Source organism: Scyliorhinus canicula, chromosome 1, assembly GCF_902713615.1.
Source record: "Scyliorhinus canicula chromosome 1, sScyCan1.1, whole genome shotgun sequence".
Lineage (NCBI taxonomy): Eukaryota > Metazoa > Chordata > Chondrichthyes > Carcharhiniformes > Scyliorhinidae > Scyliorhinus > Scyliorhinus canicula.
The window spans coordinates 133682464-133703781 of record NC_052146.1 but is presented as its reverse complement, the minus strand read 5'-3'; the positions used below and the strand labels follow the sequence as shown (position 1 = coordinate 133703781).

Here is a 21318-nt window from a genome sequence, read left to right as displayed (position 1 = left end):
TTTAATATTCAATGGCATTATCATCACCGAATTCCCCACAACCAACATCCTGAGGATTACCATTGATCAGAAGCTGAACTAGACTGGCCATATTAATACTGTGGCTATTAGGGCAGGTCAAAGGCCAGGAATCCTCTGCGGAGTAACTCCCCTCATGACCCCCCCAAAACCTGTCCATCATCTACAAAGCACAAGTCAGGAGTGTAATGGAATACTCTCCAGTTGCCTGGATTAGTGCAGCTAGTGCAACAACACTCAAGAAGCTCACCACCATCCAGGACAAAGCAGCCCGCTTGATTGTTCCCCCTTCCGCAACTATTCAAACCCTCCACCACCGAAAAAATAGTGGCAGCTGGGTACACCATCTACAAGGTGCACTGCTTTAACTTGCCACGGTTCCTTAGAAAGCACCTTCCAAATCTAGGACTAGAGCAGCAAGTATCTGGGACCCCCACCACCTGGAGGTTCCCCTCCAAGTCACTCACCACCCTGACTTGGAAATATATCACCGTTCCTTCACTGTCGCTGTTCTCAACCAGCAGGTATGATTATCAATCGACTAGAGGTCTCCAGTGCTACCAATCTGCAACTAACACTTGCTTGTTTTAACCTTGAAAAAGTCTTGCCTGATTCTTGAATATAAAAATGCTTCAACAACCCTGGTATCAACTCAAATTACAACAAAGGCAGAGTGTGTAACTACGAACAAACTTTTCCACGTCAGAAGTTGAAAATAAATTTCATACATGCACACATACCAAAACACATAGCGTTAATTTATTTCTGCGGTATTGCTCTAAAGTATAAAATCTTCAAATGCAAGAGCTGTACCCAGCCTGTGTTGTGTATATATAGATTTAAATGATATAGAAGTTACTCAAGAATTACAAACGAAAGATTTGGTCACATTTCTAAAGAGCTTAAACTTCAGTCAACAAGAAAGCCCGAGCCAATCTTGGTGAAAGAAATTAGTCACTTAACCAATTTCACTGAGCTTTAAACTGCTTCATGAATTTCAATTCTAAAATCTGACATATTACAGTAAATTGTAAAAGAATTCACTAGTGCTCATAATTTTCCTATTTTGAACTGATTATGCTGACATAGTTTTCAACCATCATCCACCACCAGAACAGATTACGGATACCTAAAAAAACTACCTTGTATTTCATTACTGGCGATTTGCACACTGGGCTAGTACAAAAAAGTTTTATGAAAGATTTAAATTCTTGTTTTCTAAAAATAATCAACTGTTAGATGTTGCGTTTGGTGTTTCATTCTTGCCGAAGCCATAAGGATTCTGGGATTGCCAATGCCACAAATCTTGACCTAAAATACAAAGAATAATAAAACTCAATGTACAGTCCAACATTCAACAATACTACAGTACAGCTCTAAAACTGACAAGAAAAATAGTAACACAGTTTAACTACCCAAGACCAAATTAAAATGTTGCTTTAACACAAAACATCAAAATGACATTAAACCCCCAGGCATTTTATTACACAAGAGTGCTTACACATCTTGTCAATCCCAAATTGCGCCTTCCATCCAAGCTCCTTCTCCGCAAGAGTTGGATCAGCAAAGCAAGAAGAAATATCTCCTTCTCTCCTCGAAACAATCTGATATTTAATCTGCAGAAGATAAGGAGAAAACCAAGATTTTTCTGTTAGTCAGTGATTCAAAAATGGATCAATTAATCTGGCTAATCAATTCTCAGCCTAGCCAAAAGGTGGCATTACAGAAACTCCTTGAATGATTATCGACACATACCTCTCTTCCAGAAGCTTTCTCCATCGCTTTTACCATCTGTAGAACAGAGTAACCTGTTCCAGTACCAAGATTATACACCTGAACAGAGAGAGCCATATAACTGGTATTGTGAAAACAGATGGTCTTGGTTTAAGTTATATAGTGCTGAAAAAGGACAGAAAGTCTTGGGAGAATAGGAGAAAAAGGACGTAGAAAATATACCAAAGATTTGAAGCACGGAACTCAAAATTGTAAAAGGCAGCAGAGGCAATAGTCTTGCAGAGCAAGTGAAAGCTACCCAGGGTGCAGTTTTTAATAACAAACCTTGCAGCTGCATCTCTCTTTAAGCTTCTTCAGTGCAGCAATGTGTCCCTTTGCAAGATCCACAACATGAATGTAATCCCTGACACCTAAACAGCAAGACAAAGCTCTTATTTGCCCGCAATCATGTGTATTCAGATCCATAAACAACTCATATTCCTAGAAATGAGGATAGTTTGTTTCCTGCATCATGGTTATGCTCATCAATACACCTAGAAAAGCATTCGCTGTAGTACATAGCATTTACCAGTACTTTAGACTAGACATTTGTAGCACAAAAAAGTTCAATTCGTCCTATCATTTAGAGCCATCAAAAACTATCACTATTGCCCAAATTCCTCCCCATAGCCCTGTAATCAGCATCTCAACTTGTACCTCATCTTGGCATCATCCAGGTGATTCCAAGCTGCTATACTATAGCTTTAAACAGCTTTTCACTCAAAAATGCACAGTATTCTAATTGTTGCAGAACAATTGCCTTCTCCAAATTCATCTTAACCTATTTATTCCTATACTCTATTATAAGTCAGGAGGCATTAACCTTTATGGTTTTCTCACATATATTTGCCTTTGTGCAAATGCGGCATTCTGATTGCAAATAATATACAGGCCCTGATTACCAAGAACATATACCTAAACTGTCCCGAGTTGCCAAGCCAAAAACCTGCAGAATACATTTGTCTGTGAAAAGTCTGGCGTAAGACCATCTCCAGCACACCCTAGAATTATTGTCTGAGATGCAGCTGGAGAACGATGTTGAAAAAGGAAAAAAGTCTTTTAAAGCTAACTTTCCATTTTCAACATTGTTCTCTAGCTGCATCTCAGACAATACTGCACCACCACTGGTGGTAATAGAAAGTCATCTATTTTCTTCTGCCATGCTGCCTTATTCGCAGAACCTATTGGCTCTGCAGCTCCTCTGAACATAAACCCATACCAGCTAATAGGGGTTTAAATGCAGGACGCTTGGGCAAGCGTGTGTTCACACAGGAGTGGATCAATGTAAATAAATATCAGAGGCTTTCAGTGGAAATATCATGATTATTTGATCAAGTAGAGTCAATGGAGCTGCTTCCGGGCACTTCCCCAATGAACAATACACTGGAGGTACAAAATACAAGAAACACACTTGGAACAGAAAGCACACTCCCACACACCCCAGTCTCAGAAGATGTTTATCTTACTTTGAGTGACATCCATTAGTGAATCACTTTATTCTCCCTTCCCAAAATTTTTTGAGAACCCTCAAACATTTAAGGGCACATGTCTGCATTTACTCTGTTTTAAACAAAACTTGCCCAATTTTAAATAGATATTTTGTACAAGGTAGGAAAGGTATAGCTGAAATTTTCCAAAGCTGAAGAAGCGAACAGGACTCCAAACTCCAACGGCAGTAATTATGTGTTGCTCAGCACTGTCTTTTGTACTTTGTGTTACGGATAAATATTTACGTTTATGGACTCCAGGAATCAGGAGAAGTCACCTTCTTGGTGAGTGTGTAAACCCAATGCCATACACCATGTCCTTTTGGAGCGTGTGGTTTGTGTCAGCATGCTGCTCGGTGTATAATTGAATCATGAGCCACATGGTGGAGTGATCTTACCTGTGCCATCACACGTCTCATAGTCATTTCCAAAAACATTCAGACACTGCCGACGCCCAATAGCAACCTGAGAAGGAAGTCAAACATTTAGCAACACCCATGATGCAGCTTCTACGAAAAGGTTGAAGATTTTTGTGTTACTGCTGATCACAGTTGAATTATTAGTGTATGTGATCCAACAGGTTGATGTAGGCGAAGAGAATTCAAATGCATTCTGCTTTTGTGTGTTAGTTTACTTCTCATTGCCAGTCTACACCACTGGCTAGCTGCAACACAAAAAAAGGCGCCAAATGTGTAAGCCTGTCCCCGTCAGCCTCTCCATGGGTTGTCCTCAGCTTTACCTCCTTGTGTGGACACAGAGAAACTAAGTCCCTCACGGCCAGAGGTTAAAGCTGCAAAGGAACTCAGAGGAGGTTTGGCTTCAGACATGCATTAACCAAATTTCCGGGAGACTTGAAGGCTAATGAATTTGGACTCAACCAAGGAGGTAGAGAGGGCAACCCTAACATGTGAACAGCCCAGAGCATCCATAAATTTTACCCAGACCTGTGCCTTGGAGTGGATGCTCCAGTTTCACTGCAGAGTTAACAACACAAGAGGCAGGCGTAACACAGAGCTGAGCACCACAGTGCGAACCATCATCTTACAAGACAGAAGGGCAGCATGGTGGCGCAGGGTTAGCAGTACTGCCTCACGGCGCCAAAGTCCTAGGTTCGATCCCGGCTCTGGGTCACTGTCCGTGTGGAGTTTGCCCATTCTCCCCGTGTTTGTGTGGGTTTCGCCCCCAGAACCCAAAGATGTGCAGGGTAGGTGGATTGGCCATCTAAATTGCCCCTTAATTGGAAAAAAAATGAATTGGACACAAGACAGAAGGCTGGCACTGTATTAATGCATGAACACATTATTAAAACAAGTTACCAAATGTGCTGCAGTGCAGCAAGCGAAAGTGTCACAGAGCGAGACTGAATAACATCTGATCCCTCACTTGACTCAGGACACAGAACAAGCTGCAGATATCATCAGCTCTCAGTTTTGAATGAAAGAGATACTCAGCAACACCCAGTGTCCCTCAGCAGAAGGGGTGGTGCTAGTCATAAAAGTAACAAAAATTAACACCATCATAGTCAGGCTGCTCTTGTGAGTCGATGTTTCTTTTGTTCACCACTTGAGGTGAGACAAGGTAGTGAACAGAATCATTTCACTCTTTACATTAGAGCTTCAAAAGTTCTTGAGTCAGAACAGAGCACATCAACGAAAATAAAGGGCCCTTCCACCTATTGTGTTTTGAGGACAGGCTTCTTCCTTTGAGTGATCCGGGGTGGGCGGGCCGAAGAGAAAACATCGCCTACACAGAAGCTGTCACCGAAGTCCTGATACTAGCTTGACACTTCCTGCTTCTCTCTTGTAAAATTCACACATTGGCAACTTCTTTGGCAGGATTATTTTGCTTGGTGAGTCACTGCCAAATGACTGCCAGTTGACCAAAGGTGGCTACTGACACAACATGTAATTTAAATTGTGGTAACACCCAATACCTTTGTTAAATAGGACTCATTTAAGAGGTCAAAGATTCACCACTATTCATAGCTGTGGTAAAGATTGACAATTATAGAGCTCGTGACATGTTCAGTTGCAATATCATGTGATTGGGAAATACTCCAGATAGTGTGGAGTACAGGAATAGGAAGGAGGAACTTTGAACACTCCTACATCTCAGAAAAATGAAAAGAACATAACACTTTATTGGCAGACTGGAGTTATTCACCAAATTATAGACACAACCCTCTGTGCCTGTGCTTACATAAACCCTTGAACTGGAGCTGCCCACTTTAATCCAATTTCTCTGCTCTTGCCTCATATATGCTGACATGTTTCTTAAAATGCTGATCAAATTCTCTGTGGGAGTATGCCACAGTCAAAGCCTCAACAACTGCTGTGGTAAATCATTGCAAACTTTGAGGTGGGCTGAAACTTCCCCCTCAATTATTCTGGTACTGAAATCTTACTGGTGTTGTCACTCGATGAGTAACCCAGAGACCCAAGCTTATACTCTGGTGATACAGATTCAAATCCCATCAGTTGGTGGAATTCAAAATCAATGAATTAATCTGGAATTAAAAGCTAATCTCTGCAATCGTGACCATGAAATCACTGTCAATTGTCATAAAAACCCACCTGGTTCACTTTAGGGAAGGAAATACGTTGTCTTTACCTGTTTGGCCTACATGTGACTCCAGACCCACTGCAATATGGTTGACTCTTAAATGCCCTCTGAAGCAGCCTAGCAAACCACTCAGTTGTATCAAACCACTACAGAAAAGTTAAGAAATGAAACCAGACAGACAACCCGGCATCAATCCAAGTACCAAAAACAACAATGGCACACCCACACCATCCAACTCTATCTACAAGTTTGCTGACGATACGACCATAGTGAGCCAGATCTCGAATAACGACGAGTCAGAATACAGGAGGGAGATTGTGAACCCAGTGGAGTGGTGCAGCGATAACAATCTATCCCTCAATGCCAGCAAAACTAAAGAGCTGGTCATTGACTTCAGGAAGTAAAGTACTGTCGGGGAGCATTTCGGGAACAGTGACCAAAATTCAGTAAGTTTTAAAGTGCTGGCGGACAAGGATAAGAGTGGTCCTCGGGTGAATGTGCTAAATTGGGGGAAGGCTAATTATAACAATATTAGGCGGGAACTGAAGAACATAGATTGGGGGCGGGTGATTGAGGGGAAATCAACATCTGACATGTGGGAGGCTTTTAAATGTCAGTTGAAAGGAATTCAGGACCGGCATGTTCCTGTGAGGAAGAAGGATAAATATGGCAAATTTCGCGATCCTTGGATAACGAGGGATATTGTAGGCCTCATCAAAAAGAAAAAGGAGGCATTTGTCAGGGCTTGAATGCTGGGAACAGACGAAGCCTGTGTGGAATATAATGAAAGTAGGAAGGAACTTAAGCAAGGAGTCGGGAGAATAAAAGGGGTCACGAAAAGTAATTGGCAAATAGGTTAAGGAAAATCCCAAGGCTTTTGACACGTACATAAAAAGCAAGAGGGTCAGCAAAGGTGCATCAGTATTCACCAAAGAGAAGAAATTGGTGGATGTTGAGTCTGGCGAAGGATGTGTAGATAGCCTGGGTGACATTGAGATCCAAAAGGACAAGGTGTTGGGCGTCTTGAAAACTATTATGGTGGATAAGTCCCCAGGGCCTGATGGGATCTACCCCAGAATACTGAAGGAGGCAAGAGAGGAAATTGCTGAGGCCTTGACAGAAATCTTTGGATCCTCACTGTCTTCAGGTGATGTCCCGGAGGACTGGAGAATAGCCAATATTGTTCCTTTGTTTAAGAAGGGTAGTGACGATAATCCAGGGAACTACAGGCTGGTGAGCCTTACATCAGTGGTAGGGAAATTACTGGAGAGAATTCTTCGAGACAGGATCTACTCCCATTTGGAAGCAAGGGGTCGTATTAGCGAGAGGCAGCACACTTTTGTGAAGGGGAGGTCGTGTCTCACTAACTTAATAGAGTTTTTCGAGGAGGTCACAAAGATGATTGATGCAGGTAGGGCAGTGGATGTTGTCTATATGGACTTCAGTAAGGCCTTTGACAAAGTCCATCATGGCAGACTAGTACATAGAACAGTACAGCATAGAACAGGCCCTTCGGCCCTCGATGTTGTGCCGAGTATTGTCCGAAACCAAATTCAAGCTATCCCACTCTCTGTCATTCTGGTGTGCTCCATGTGCCTATCCAATTACCGCTTGAAAATTTCCTAAAGTGTCACACTCCACTATCACAGCAGGCAGTCCATTCCACATCCTAACCACTCTCTGAGTAAAGAACCTCCCTCGGACATCCCTCCTATATCTCTCACCCTGAACCTTATAGTTATGCCCCCTGTAACAGCTACATCCACCCGAGGAAATAGTCTCTGAACGTCCACTCTATCCACAAAAGGTGAAGTCACACGGGATCAGAGGTGAGCTGACAAGGTGGATACAGAACTGGCTAGGTCGTAGAAGGCAGAGAGTAGCAATGGAAGGGTGCTTTTCTGATTGGAGGGCTGTGACTAGTGGTATTCCGCAGGGATCAGTGCTGGGACCTTTGCTGTTCGTAGTATATATAAATTATTTGGTGGAAAATGTAACTGAGTAGAGTAGGAGGGATAAATAGGCAGGTAGTGTCTATGGGAGAGGAGCGGGTATGTGCATTATGGTTTGATTGAAGTATTAGTTTTTACGTTGATGTTTGCATATTTCTGTTATCTGTAACTGTTTCCAATGCCAAAAAATACCTCAATAAAATAGTTTGTTAAAAAAAAAAAGAAAATGTAACTGATCTGATTAGTAAGTTTGCGGACGGCACAAAGGTTGGTGGAATTGCGGATAGCGATGAGGACTGTCAGAGGATACAGCAGGATTGAGATCATTTGGAGACTTGGGCGGCGAGATGGCAGATGGAGTTTAATCCGGACAAATGTGAGGTGATGCATTTTGGAAGTTCTAATACAGGTAGGAAATATACAGTGAACGGTAGAACCCTCAAGAGTATTGAAAGTCAGCGAGATCTTTGTGTACAGGTCCACAGGTCACTGAAAGGGGCAACACAGGTAGGGAAGGTAGTCAAGAAGGCATACGGCATGCTTGCCTACATTGGCCGGGGCATTGAGTATAAAAATTGGCAAGTCATGTTGCAGCTATATAGAACCTTAGTTAGGCCACACTTGGAGTATAGTGTTCAATTCTAGTTGCCACACTACCAGAAGGATGTGGAGGCTTTAGAGAGGGTGCAGAAGAGATTTGCCAGGATGTTGCCTGGTATGGAGGGCATTAGCTATGAGGGGCGGTTGAATAAACTTGGTTTGTTCTCACTGGAACGAAGAAGGTTGAGGGGCAACCTGATAGAGGTCTACAAAATTATGAGGGGCATAGACAGAGTGGATATTCAGAGACTTTTCCCCAGGGTAGAGGGGTCAATTATTCGGGGGCATAGGTTTAAGGTGCGAGGGGCAAGGTTTAGAGGAGATGTGCGAGGCAAGTTTTTTTTACAGAGCGTAGTGGGTGCCAGGAACTCGCTGCCGGAGGTGGTGGTGGAAGCAGGGACGATAGTGACATTTAAGGGGCATCTTGACAAATACGTGACTAGGATGGGAATAGAGGGATTCGGACCCCGGAATTGTAGAAGATTTTAGTTTAGACGGGCGGCATGGTTGACGCCGGCTTGGAGGGCCGAAGGGCCTGTTCCTGTGCTGTACTTTTCTTTGTTCTTTTGTTTTTTGTACACACCCCTGTCAGCATCAACAGGGCCAAGGTGGAGATGGTTAGTAGTTTCAAATACCATGGGGTATACATCTCCAAAAATCTGTCCTGGTCCACCCACATTGACGCTACCACCAAGAAAGCACAACAGTGCCTATACTTCCTCAGGAAACTAAGGAAATTCGGCATGTCCACATCAACTCTTACCAACTTTTAGAGATGCACCATAGAAAGCATCCTATCTGGCTGCATAACAGCAGGGTATAGCAACTGCTTGGCCCAAGGCCACAAGAAATTTCAGAGTCTCGTGAACACAGCCCAGTCCATCACACAAACCTGCCTCCCATTCATTGACTCTGTCTACATCTCCCACTGCCTGGGGAAAGCGGGCAGCATAATCAAAGACCCCTCCCACCCGGCTTACTTACTCTTCCAACTTCTTCCATCGGGCAGGAGATACAAAAGTCTGAGAACACGCATGAACTGACTCAAAAACAGCTTCTTCCCTGCTGTTACCGGACTCCTAAACAACACTCTTATGGGCTGACCTCATTAACACTACACCCCTGTATGCTTCACCCAATGCCGGTGTTATCTAGTTACATTGTGCACCTTGTGTTACCCTATTATGTATTTTCTTTTATTTCCATTTCTTTTCATGTACTTAATGATCTATTGATTTGTTCGCAGAAAAATACTTTTCACTGTACCTTGGTACACGTGACAATAACAAAATCCAAAATCCAATCCAATCCATCTCTATCGAGCTTGCAAAGTTTTCCTTTCTAACATTTGCTTGTGCAAAAATTGGGAGAGCTGTCCCAGACGAGTCAAGCAACAGTCTGACATGGTCATACTCACTGATTTATACCTTACAGACAATATCCTGAACACCACCATCACCACCCCTGGGTATATGTTGTGCCACTGGCAGGACAGAGCACCAGAGCTGGCGGCTGACATACAGGCAGGAAGGAATTGCCTTGAGAGTCCTCAACATGAGGTCCAGACTTCTCAAAGTCTCAGGGCATCAAGCCAAACATGGGCAAGGAAATGTCCTGATGATTATCACTTACCACCACCTCCTTCAGCTGATAAATCAATACTCCTTCATGTTGAACACCAAACTAGAGGAAGTACTGAAGGTGGCAAGGACAAAGAATGTCCTCTGGGCGAGGAACTTCAATGTTCATCACCTAGAAAGATTTGGTAGAATCACTATAGAATGAACTGGCCAAGTCCTAAACTGGCACCCTATCCACCAGCTTCAACAATCACTCCCTTCATTACTGATGCACTGTGGCAGTTGTGTGTACCATGTACAAGATGCAGGAACTCACCAAGGTTCCTTCGACAGCACCGTCCAAGCCCATGACTTCTACTGCCTAAAAGGACAAGGGCAGCAGAAGCATGGGAACACCACCACCACCTGCAAGTTCTCCAAGCCACACACCATCTCGACTTGGCTGTGTCATAATCCTGGAACTCCGTTCTTTACAGCACAGTGGGTGCACCTACACCACAAGGCCTGCAGAAGTTCAAGAATGCACCTGAGCACCATTTTCTCAAGGGCAATTAGGGATGGGCAACGAATACTGGCCTAGTCAGTGACATCCACACTCCGTGATCTATTTAGGGAAATAGATTTTAACATCCAAATAATGAAGCCAAGAGGGCAGTTAGAAAACTGGTATGAGCGACCAACTCCATGATTAAATCCTCCAAATTAAAAATGCGTACCCAAACTAAAATCAACCAAGTGCACAGGAAGCATTGAAGGGTTTCAGGACCTCTGCTAAAAGTTAAGGCTTGGGCAATAATTATACAACATCTGTAGTTCTATTAGGAGGAAGTCATGAGCAACATGTTGTAGCTTTTCAAAGGAGAAATTTGTCACTTTCTTCCCACTGTACTCACATCCTGTTTTAAACCTTTTATTTTTTACCTACCTGTGAAATGTATGGCATCAGATTGTTGGGAATACCTTGCGGATCTTCACCTATTCTTCCTGATTCGTGTGCCCCAATAGGATTGAAGTATCGAAGCAAAACTGCATTCCAATCCTAAATGGACCACAAGTTTGTTAATCACCACCATAAACCAGAGACTCAAAGCCATCTGAGAACAATACTTGAATATCATGCTTAATTTGAAAAATCATGACACTAGGAATTTATATTCCACAGTTATAAAGAAATCTTTGCAACAATACATCTTAAAACAGAGATATTGCTATATAATTCACAAGGTTTTTGACAAATAGGGTAAATCCAACTTTGCGAAACCCTCAGTGAAAACAAGCAGTTCAGCTTGAAACCGGACGGACAGAAACAGCGTCTGCCATGGACTGTGAAACAGATGTGGATAAGGAGAATTGAGCTAATTTCTACGTTTATGTTCAAACCTCAGCGCAAGAATTGCAAGTGAAGCTCAGGTTCAAGCCGAAAACTCCCAGGCCTTACAAGGCAAGTGTGGAAAATCAGGAGTTTGTCCCAAGAAAGTAGATGGCCATCAAGAACCTGATAAGTAGCCAAAGACTAGCTGGGGGCAGGCCTAGGGGAGAAAATTATTGAGTTGAGGATTTTAGTCCAAAATATCTGCGGTTGTGTTTTCTACTGAAAAGTAGTTACCTAAGACAGTGTTAAATTCACAGGGCTTGTTTTGGTTGTATAAAAATTCATTTTGATTTAAAAATGTGAAATCTTGTGGCATAATTTTCAATTAAATACTGTGTGTTTGAATTTCTCTTTAAACTTTAACAGTTTACGGAGATGGTAACAAGTTGGAACACATCTCAATAACCTGGGCAATGTTACAGTTGCATTTGATTAACACTACTGTTACAATCCTAATTGATGTTACAACTGGACGGGAAGATTCCAGAATGAAGTCCTGGCTCAAAAGACCGTAACTTTTACTTTGTTAAAATAAATCATGGAGGAGTGCTAGAGGACTGCTAATTAGTTTTAACAGCAAGAAAAAGAAACATTAAATATGAAAAATTGGATTATACAATACTTTTATTCCCCCTTACTTTAGCAAACAAATATCGGTTTTAAGATTTAACACGGATTACAAAGTACATCTTAAGCTACAATGGTTCCATTAACACAAAATCTCTTTTAAGCACACAGATTGGCTGTGGTCAAATACATGTACTTTACTCTGAACAAGTTAGCGTCTATGGTTTTCTACTCAGAAATCCCCCAGATGATTGTCAGATGAGTGTTTTCAAACTCCACTCCCAAAAATCAAGCTTTAAAATCTTCTCTCATAATAATACTGCTTTCCCATCACAGCGCCGAGGTCCCAGGTTCGATCCTGGCTCTGGGTCACTGTTCGTGTGGAGTTTGCATATTCGCCCCGTTTTTGTGTGAGTTTCATCCCCACAACCTAAAAATGTGCAGGATAGGTAGATTGGCCAGGCTAAATTGTCCCTTAATTTTAAAAAGAATTATAATAATGCTTTCCCTTAGTGGTTTGCATTTAGAAATCAAGTCCAGGTTCTCCAAATGACACTTTTAAACAAAGCTTCCAATCCACGCTTCCAATCCACTTTTAACAAATGATAGTTATTTCAACTCACTTCCAGAGGCTGTAGTAAAATCTCACAAACCTGAAAATTACTTGAAATATCTTTCTGGCATCTCAGCTTTCTTCTCAACTCTGTCTTTACTGAACTATTCTAGTACTTTTAACCTCAGTCTTCTTGGAAACCTCTCTTCATTTCTCTAGTTTCCTTAACTTGATCTCTGCACTTGTTTGCTTAACCATTACTCCATTATATGGTGTTTCTTCTAGCAAAGCTGAGAGATGTCCCCCCTCTAGCCTTCTAAATGAATTGCTTCTAGCAGAGCTGTGAGAGGTGCCTTCTCTCTATCTATCTCCAGCTGCAATCAAATTCAGCTAAACTAAAACTTTAAAACCTTCTATACCTTACAAGGCCTCAGCTGCTAAACAACTGCGGCTGATTTATTTACTTTTCATCCCATAGCCATCTCTAAGCATAATAGAATCACAGTTGGAATTGGAACCAATCCCCAAACATACAAACACCTTTTTCCAGCATAAATCTAATGATAGATGTGGCCCTTCCAAGCACAGAAATATTTAATTAAACACACTTTCTATACCTTATTTCTAATGTTTACCGATCCAAGTCTAAATCCCTTAAAACTACCTTTGTCTTCCTAACAGGGTGCAGCTTACTTGCAAGTCTGACAACCTAAACAGGTGCAAATCACATAGAATAGAAAGAAATACCTTTTCTGCATGGCAGAGATCTTTGATCATTTCTTCAATGAAGTATTTCGTTTTTCCATAAGAATTAGTGCAGCTACCAACAGGATGCGCCTCATCTATGGGCAGGTAACTGGGATCTCCATATACAGTTGCTGAACTGCTGAAAACTATGTCTTTAACACCGTGTGTTCTCATTGTCTAAAGCAATAAAAGTGCAAACAAAGGTTCACTTAAGCAGGACATCTTAAGACCACTTTAACAGATTTTTGGGTGGCGTACTTGCACATCGTTTATCATTACTAATCTTTTAATATGCAAATTACAGATTGGCAAAACATTCCCAAAAATAGAATATGCAATGAGAACATGTTAAATAGTGTACACAAAGCCTGGAAGTTTTAGAGATTCATGGAAGTATGCCGAATTAAGGCTGCAATTGTATCAGAACTCACCTGAAGCTCCCCCTTCACATTAACAAAGAACAAAGAAAAGTACAGCACAGGAACAGGCCCTCCGGCCCTCCAAGCCTGTGCCAACCATGCTGCCCATCTAAACTAAAATCTTCTACACTTCCTGGGGTCCGTATCCCTCTATTCCCATCCTATTCATGTATTTGTCAAGATGCCCCTTAAATGTCACTATCGTCCCTGCTTCCACCACCTCCTCCGGCAGCGAGTTCCAGGCACCCACTACTCTCTGTGTAAAAAATCTGCCTCTAATTTATGACAACTAAAACCTGTTTCTAGATACTGATTCACAATCACACCAAACTCTACTTCAGATAGTTAATTGACCAACAGTTGAAAATCGTGCTGCATGATTGCAGTCCAAATATACAGGTAGTCCATGGACTTACAACACAACTGGTTCCTGGAAACCGTGCTGGAAGTCAAACTCTGTAAGCTGGAACCGATTTCCCCGCCAGATAAATGTTAAAGTGGGGGTTGGTTCCGTCAGCGAGGAAAGGCAAGCATTTTTACTGGCAAACTGCAACCTTATTTTCCACAGGTTTTAGACCTTAACGTTAATTCCAACGCATTCAGAACTCTGCTGGCAGGCCACAGCGGCTGTTCACCATAGCGCCCTTTCGGCGGAGTGAGTGAAAGGTGCAGGTGGCCCCGGTGTTTTGGCAGGAGGTTTCTCACCTTGCCCAGGCTTGTTCAAAACATATCAAATTAATAAATCATATTTGTAAAAATATAAAAGGTGGACTGACGTGGCATCATGAAGTAAAAATCAACATGCATATTTGAAGGAGGGTGTCAATTTTTAAAGTTCGAACGTTTCATTCGTTATAAGGCAAACATCGTAAAGTCGGGGACTGCCTGCAGTTTAAGAGTTAGAGGCACAGAAAAGGCCCTTCGGTCCATCGTGTCAGTCAGAAACAAACACCTAACTATTCTAATCCCATCTTCCAGCACTTACCCATAGCCTTCATAGAATCATAGAATTTACAGTGCAGAAGGAGGCCATTTGGCCCATTGAGTCTGCACTGGAAAGAGCACACCATGTCTCCACCCTATCCCCGCAAGCCACTAACCCCACCTAACCTTTTTGGACACGAAGGGTAATTTATCGTGGCCAATCCACCTAACCTGCACATCTTTGGACTGTGGGAGGAAACCCACGCAGACTCCGCACAGACAGTGACACAAGCCGAGAATCGAACCTGGGAGCCTGGAGCTGTGAAGCAACTGTGCTACTTTGGTGCACAGCGGTCCACCGGCTTTTAGTGACTTCTGCGCGTTTGTCACAAAAACATTTGTAAATTTTTTTTGGGTCCTAAGTGGATGATATCACACTTTGCCGCACTGAACTCACCTGCCACAGTTTGCCCGCCCACTTAATCTATCAATATCCTTTTGCAACATGTCTACTCCCATTTATACTCTTACTGTATGCCTTGGGATCACAAGTGCTTTGTGTAATTTTCAAGAAGGAATTAGATATGGCTCTTAGGGTTAAGCCGGGATCAGGGTATTGAACTTGATGATCAGCTGTGATCGTAATGAATGGCAGAGCAGGCTTGAAGGGCCGAATGGCCTTTATCTGCTTTTATCTTCTATGTATGTTTCTATGTATGCACATCTAAATACGGAGTTAAGTCGCTAAATTGACCTTTATGAGGGCAGAGTGTTTCAAGCTTTCAACTACCCTTTGTATGAAGAGGTTCTTCCTGACTTCACCCTTGAATGGCACATCTTTAACTTCAAACTGATGCCCCCTTGTTCTGGAATCCCCCAGGAAAGGAAAATAGTTTCTCCCTCTCTGACATATCAGGCCCTTTAATCATCTTAAACATTTCCAATTAGACCACTCCTTAATCTTCCATACTTGAGAGAATACAAATCTAGTCTATGCAACCTGTCCTCAGAACTTAACCATTTTTGTACCGGTAGCATTCGGAAAACTGCGCTGCATCTCTCCCAAGGCCAATATATTGCTTTGAAGTAGCACCTAGAACCCGATGCAGTGCTCTAGACTGGGTCTAAACAGGGCTGTAGCTTCTTTGTATTTCAGCCTCCGTGAGAAAAAGTAGCCTTTTACAGCTTTTGTACATGTCCACCGGTTTTTAGTGATGCCTGCACGTGAATCCCAAAGAAATATGAAATATTCTTTCTTGGGTCCTAAGCGGAAGACCTCACATTTCGCCACACTGAACTCATCTGCCAGAGTTTGCCCGCCCCACCTAATCTATTAATATCCCATTGCATATGTCTACTCCCATTTATACCATTACTGTGCCACCAAATTAGTGTCACCAGCAAATCTGGACAGGCTACACCAAAGCAGGAACCATTACTTTCCAAGAGGAAAAGTGGGGCAGGGTGTTGATAAAACCATTCTATGAAATGAATAATGCTCAAAGTTTGGGTTTTATCTTGCAACTGGAATCAATTCATAGCTGACACTTTCATTATCAATGGGCAATGAAGAGAAAACAACACAACCGTGAACACTATGATCTCCTTTCCCCCACAGAGGTTCATTTTACAGATGAATGATTCGCCACCTTCGTCAGCACACTTACCTCCAGCAGTTTAATTGTTCCTGTCAGGTTGACTTTATAATAAAGAAGAGGCTTCTGGACAGACTCTCCGACAGCCTTCAAACCCGCAAATGGATCACAGCTGAGAAACTGTGCTGAAAAAATAAATGTCATCCCTAATTACTAAAATTGAACGGCATTCAATTGTTCTAATCATCAAGTCCAGTCTGAATGGGAATTGAAATAAAACAATGGATTGAGATATTAATTTAATCTAATAAAATGATTAAATAGACAATAAGAAACTTTTCAATTGGTATAAAGATCAAGCCTGAAATGACCTTTCCAAATACAGTGGTTGGCACTGCTGCTTCACAGCGGCAAGGGCCTGGGTTCGATTCCAACCTCGGGTAACTATGTGGAATTTGCACTTTCTCCGTGTCTGCATGGGTTTCTTCGGGTGCTCGCTTTCCTCCCACAGTCCAAAATATGAGCAGGTTAGGTGGATTGGCCGTGATAAATTGGCTCTAGGTTGGATTATGGGGATGGTGTGGAGTTGGACTTGGGTGGGGTGCTCTTTCGGAGGGTCGGTGCAGACTCAACAGGCCAAGTGGGCTCCTTCTGCACTGTAGGGATTCTATGAATATAACTTAATCACAATTGCACAAACACATTTAAGATCCTTGTAGCTGTCGGAGACAGGAGCAATTTCTTGCATAAATGTCTGTGCATTCAAACCCAAGTCCCTGAGCAGGAAGGGCAGCACTGTAATTCACTGCGTCCTCAGCACTAAAATTTAAACCAGGGCAAAACCAGTTTTCAATCTTAAAAAATAACCATATGCTGAAATTCATGACCTTCTGGGTGTGAAAAGCTGTATTTTTGCTAAAGGTTTTTATATGATCATGCAGGTATCTGAAAATATATACGAAGAGCAAGCTTGTGTTTATGTGGAACCATTCACAATCTTCAGATGTTCAAAACACTTTATTGCTAATTAAGTATTTTTCATGGAATCACCGTGGTCATAAATGATAATGACAGGTTTATGCCCAACTCCCTATGTTGCAAGTTTCAAATCTTCCAGTGATCAGAATGTTTTTTGAGGCACTTTATGAGTTGTAGTTTGGGAGAGGGGGTAGAAGGAAGGACATCACCATGATTAGTTTATGGTGAATTCCGTCCAATGTTTGGATTTTGTAGTACTGACCAATCTTAACCAAGGAATCGTTAGTGAAGAAAGTTATTTCCGAACCCACAAACAATCTACATATAACACCTTTAACATAATAAACATCCATAAGATGTAGTCGATGTAGGCCATTCAGCCTATCAAGTCTGCTCCAAGGTACTGCTCAGGAGCATTAGAAAACAAAACATCACGCCAAACTACATAAAGAGATATTAGGTCAATATAAAGCTTGATCATAGAGCTAGGTTTTAAGATTTATTTTAAGAGAAAAGTGAGGTAGAGAGGTGTAGGAATGGAATTCCAAAGTTTAGAGCTGAGGCAACTGAAGGCACCAAGGGTACAATTAGAATCGGGGATGCACAGGAGGCCAAAATTAGATGAGCTCGTATTGTGGGGCTGGAAGAGATTACAGGGATAGGGAGGGGTAAGACCATTGGAGTGATTTTGAAAACAGTGATGAGAATTTTAATATTAAAACATTTCTTGACCAGGAGCTAGTGTAGGTCAGTGAGAACCATCAGGAGATAGTTGAACAGGACTTCATGCAAGTTAAAACACAAATACCAGAATTTTGGATAACCTCAAGTTTATTGAGGGTAGAATATGGGAGACTAGCCAGGAGTGCATTGGAATAGTCAAGTATATTGGCATGAATGAGGATTTCAGCAGCTGATGTGCGGGAGAGGATGGCGTTATGGAAACAGACCATCTGAGTGACAATGCAAATAGTGCTGGACCACATAGTTACATGCTGCTAAATCTCAACCGAAACCTAAAGGAGAGGAAAAGCTAAGTATTTGGATTCAGATTGGTACCTCTTTGAAAAGATTATGCAGAGCAGATTCATCAAGCAGATCAATTTCTCGGAAGATTATGTCAGCTCCTGTGATCTTGCTGACACGACGTATACTTTCAGGGACTCCATCCTCACCTGGATTACAAATAAAATTCATGAAACTTTTCCCAGTTATGTAGACTGATTATCTCCAGCATACAAGGTCATTCCCTGGATGGAACAGCAAGGTTTATCAAGCAAGTAGCTGACCAGGCGTAGGGTTGCAAACTGTTGGATGGTGGTTTGATTCTGTTTTACCTTTTTTTAAAAAATAAATTAAGAGTACCCAATTCTTTTTCTCCCAATTAAGGGGCAATTTAGGTTGGCCAATCCACCCACCTTGCACATCTTTGGGCTGTGGGGGTGTTACGGGGAGAATGTGTAAACTCCACGTGGACAGTGACCCGGGGCTGGGATCGAAATCGGGTCCTCAGCGCCGTGAGGCAGCAGTGCTAACCAATGCACCACCGTGTCGTCCCCAATCCCGTTGTACCTGATCACAAGATAACTGCTAACAGTTTGTAAATGTTACTTCATTGTAGCTGTGTCTTTTCACATTCATAGAACCACCGCCATGGGTTGAGGTGGGTGCTGAGGAATCCTTATACAATACTTATATACAAGAAGGAAGTCACTATCTTATTTGTATTGTTTTTTTATTTTTTTTTAAATTTAGAATACTCAATTAATTTTTTCCAATCAAGGGGCAATTTAGCACAACCAATCCACCTAACCTGGACATTTTTGGGTTGTGGGGGCAAATGTGCAAACTCCACATGGACAGTGACCCAGAGCTGGGATTGAACCTGGGACCCCGGCGCCGTGAGGCAGCAGTGCTAACTACTGTGCCACCGTGCTGCCCAATCTTATTTGGATTGTTAAACGAGATAATCGGACTACCGACAATTTTTATTTCTTAAGCGAAAGGAGTTGGAACCGCCTATATTACCGTGTAGATTCTGACGGTCCTTCAATTAAATGTCTGCAGTGAGGGCATTATTGCCTCTAACGTCTTTTGTTCTCCAGCACAAATTCTCTGCTGACAATTCCACACAGTAGTAGTGAGGAAGTGCAATGCTGCTGAAGGTGTCTTTTTTGGATGGGATATTAAACAAAGGTCCTGACAGCCCCCTTCGGTGGATGTAGAAGATTCCCTGGCATGAGTTTCAAGGAATACAAGGGAGTTATCTCAGGAATTCCGGCAGATTACCTCGGCATTATCACGTTGCTGTTTGTGGGACCAGACTGTGTGCAAATTGGCTGCCACATCTCCCACATTATAGGAATGCATAAACTATCACATGGATGCTTGAACAAGTTTCATACAACAAAACAAGTATAAATGAAATACAGAACTACCTCGAATTGCATTATGAAAGTTGTCTATCACAACTGGAACATATCCTGATTTAATCAACTCAATCACACAGTGGCTACCGATGTAACCAGCTCCACCTGTCACTAGGATCTTTTGCGTTGTCATTTTCTATAAGAAATCAAAATGATTTAGAATTAGTTACATTTTTAACTGGCAAAAGTTTCAAGTTTCTCGGTTTCCAAAGTTTATGCTTTTTTTGTTACTGTTAAGTGGCACAAACTACAGCCGTTGATGAATGGACTCTTAGTCATGGCTTACTCCTGAAATCTAGAAGGTTCTAAAACATTGAAGTCTGTCATAGATTTGTTCCATGATACAATCATAATCTTAAAATCATACAACTATGCTAATGGATAGGTTAGGGGTTCTGAGTTCATTATCTTAGGTCTTCATGGATGCAATTACCCATTGCAACCTCAGTTTTGATATATCAATGGAAATCCACATTTACTCATAACTTTACAACATAGAACCTAGAATTTAATTGATGTACCCCCTGTCAATAGCTTTAAATTTCCTTACATGCCCACACTCTTTCTGTTGAACTAAGAATAACTCATCCACTTTACTATCCTATCAATTCTTTCAAGCTTTGACTAGTCAAGCACATGAAATATTTGCTTTGGTATCATTTGTAGCAAAAAATAATGCATTTACATAGAATTTACAGTACAGAAGAGGGTCTCAAGCGGTTTACATTTGCAGAACTGACCATTCCCAACACTGCAATCAAATGATTAGAGACCCTCCACTGTTCCTTTACTGATAAATTGTGGATAACAGTAATAGCATGATTTGTAATTTTAAAACGTACATACATAAACAATGGACTTTAAATCTTTACCCGTACTCCAGCCATTCCGATTGAAAAACACCTTTAACCGGAGCACTTTAAAAGAGTCAGTGAATTGTCAACTCGGATTTACACAAGGCACTTTCTACACTTGCCTTTCTTCAGAGAGGTTGATCGACTAGCTGTGCAACACATTCCTTCCAACTGATCTCACTGGTCAAATATGCCTGCGATCAACCTACAAAGAGGCAACCAGGTTCATGTGAAGATCCGCACCTACATATATTTCCCCAGATAACCATGTATGTTCTTCCCAAGCAATCCTTTCAAATTTAGATTCTTACTCACATTTCCTGATGATAAACTTTTGGAAAGGCGTCTTAGACCCCCGAGTTCTCTCACGCCACAATTTGGGTGACACAGTTAGCTTCCCAGCCAGCGCCGTCTATCTGCCCAGCACTGATTGGGAATGAATGGGCTCGTTGTGCAACTCCAGTCACCAGGAAGCAACCGACGTGGCCGGAACCAGCGCACAAGGAGCCAGGCTGAGGGGCAGAGCTACAGGGAGGTGTCGCGGCTGCGGTGCCTGGAGAGCGGAGCTGGAGCTGGAGCTTCCCCTGCCGCGCTCTCCCTTTGGCAGTGAACGTCTTCCTATTGCCCGCTCCGCCAAACACCCACAGGGTAACAACCCGCATGGATGGTGAAGCCCGGTCCAGAGAGGGCGGGAACTCCGCGAGTTGCCCACCGCCTCTGTAACCGATGCTGAGCCTGGCCTCCGGTTAAAGTCCGCCGAACCCCCCCAGCAGCTCCACTCACCTTGCTCACCTCTCCCGCACACTGCGCATGCGCAACTCCCCTCCCCCTATTCTACACATGCGCATTGAGGACAGCACCTACTCCGCATGCACCAAACATCCCAGCCTCTTGCCACAGGTGGAGCT

General features: G+C 42.4%; 1 protein-coding gene across 1 annotated transcript; it reads right to left on the bottom strand.

Annotated features, from left to right (window-relative positions):
- Positions 1-755: 755 nt before the first annotated feature.
- On the bottom strand, positions 756-20458 carry LOC119967627 (UDP-glucose 4-epimerase-like). The gene is given in 12 exon segments (XM_038800408.1): positions 756-1329; positions 1520-1634; positions 1774-1851; positions 2077-2162; positions 3677-3743; positions 10898-11011; positions 13212-13388; positions 16222-16310; positions 16313-16334; positions 18187-18302; positions 19566-19692; positions 20429-20458. Coding segments are annotated over 12 exon segments (1089 nt in total). The 5' UTR covers positions 20444-20458; the 3' UTR covers positions 756-1246.
- Positions 20459-21318: the final 860 nt, after the last annotated feature.